This window comes from Penaeus monodon, chromosome 28 (assembly GCF_015228065.2).
Source record: "Penaeus monodon isolate SGIC_2016 chromosome 28, NSTDA_Pmon_1, whole genome shotgun sequence".
In the NCBI taxonomy this organism is placed as follows: domain Eukaryota; kingdom Metazoa; phylum Arthropoda; class Malacostraca; order Decapoda; family Penaeidae; genus Penaeus; species Penaeus monodon.
In genome coordinates, this window is record NC_051413.1 from 35,701,043 (window position 1) to 35,701,979 (window position 937).

The window sequence follows — 937 nt, forward strand, 5'->3', positions numbered from 1 at the left end:
GGCTAGCTGTTGCAGAACCTGGGAGGGCTTGGGTGAAAATGTGCAGTTAGATATATACATGTTCATTCAACTAATGTTAATGATAAATATAGAATGAGATATACATATACTCAATAACAAGCACACTGAAACACACACACGAAATTAGCTTGTTAGGTGTTTGCTAAACAGTGTGTTGGTATATCCAGAAACGATTTCATGAACCAACACTACGTTCCCATTTTCTTAGATCCTTTATCGCCTTCCTTGCAGACGCGACCAGATGGGAGAGAGCGCGGGAGAGCGCCGCCAGGACACCGCCCTTGTCCTTTCCAGGAGAGGCGCCGTCACAGCCAACTACGAGGATTTTCTGACCCAGTATTTGACCTGCGCCAGCGCCAACCCCTACCACCCGGTCACCAACCCCAAGGTAGGCTGCGAGGCCTTTCTGCGCGGGCCGCTTACTGGCGAGGTCGACCTTGTCTGCAGGCTTTGAGGCCGTCTTGTGGTCGGCCAGAAGGGCTATGTGAGGTCTTATATAGACCTTATATATATATTCCGGAAAATCGCGTGTTCCTTTGTCTGTTATCTTATATTAGATTTACTTTAGCATCACTCGCTGGGTTATCTGATTAGAATGACTGGCCAACGCCTTATCCCCCCAGGGCATCATCAACCTGGGCACGGCCGTGAACCGCCTGATGGAGGAGGAGCTGTCTGTGCGCCTTCGCCGGGGAGACGCGCTCTCCTATTCGCCGTCGTTCCAGCACTACTACGACTTCGGCGGGTCGCGGGAGCTAAAGGTCGCACTCGTAGGATTCCTCGAGAGGCACTTCCGCCCCGCCAAGGACATCGGCGAGGACGAGGTCAGGGCGGCGGTCGCTCAGGAGGGTCGCATGCTGATCTAAGTTTTTTTTTACCTGCGTGATGCATAAAATACATACGTTAATATATAGTA

The 937-nt window shown here is 51.3% G+C and overlaps 1 protein-coding gene across 1 annotated transcript in view; it reads left to right on the forward strand.

Moving 5' to 3' along the window:
• Positions 1-252: 252 nt before the first annotated feature.
• Positions 253-937, forward strand: part of LOC119591567 (1-aminocyclopropane-1-carboxylate synthase-like protein 1) — a gene marked incomplete at its 5' end in the record, with an annotated part of 5,689 nt that continues 5,004 nt past the window's right edge. The window contains 2 exon segments of the mRNA XM_037940328.1: positions 253-409; positions 645-845. Of these exon segments, the coding sequence (XP_037796256.1) occupies positions 253-409; positions 645-845 (358 nt within the window).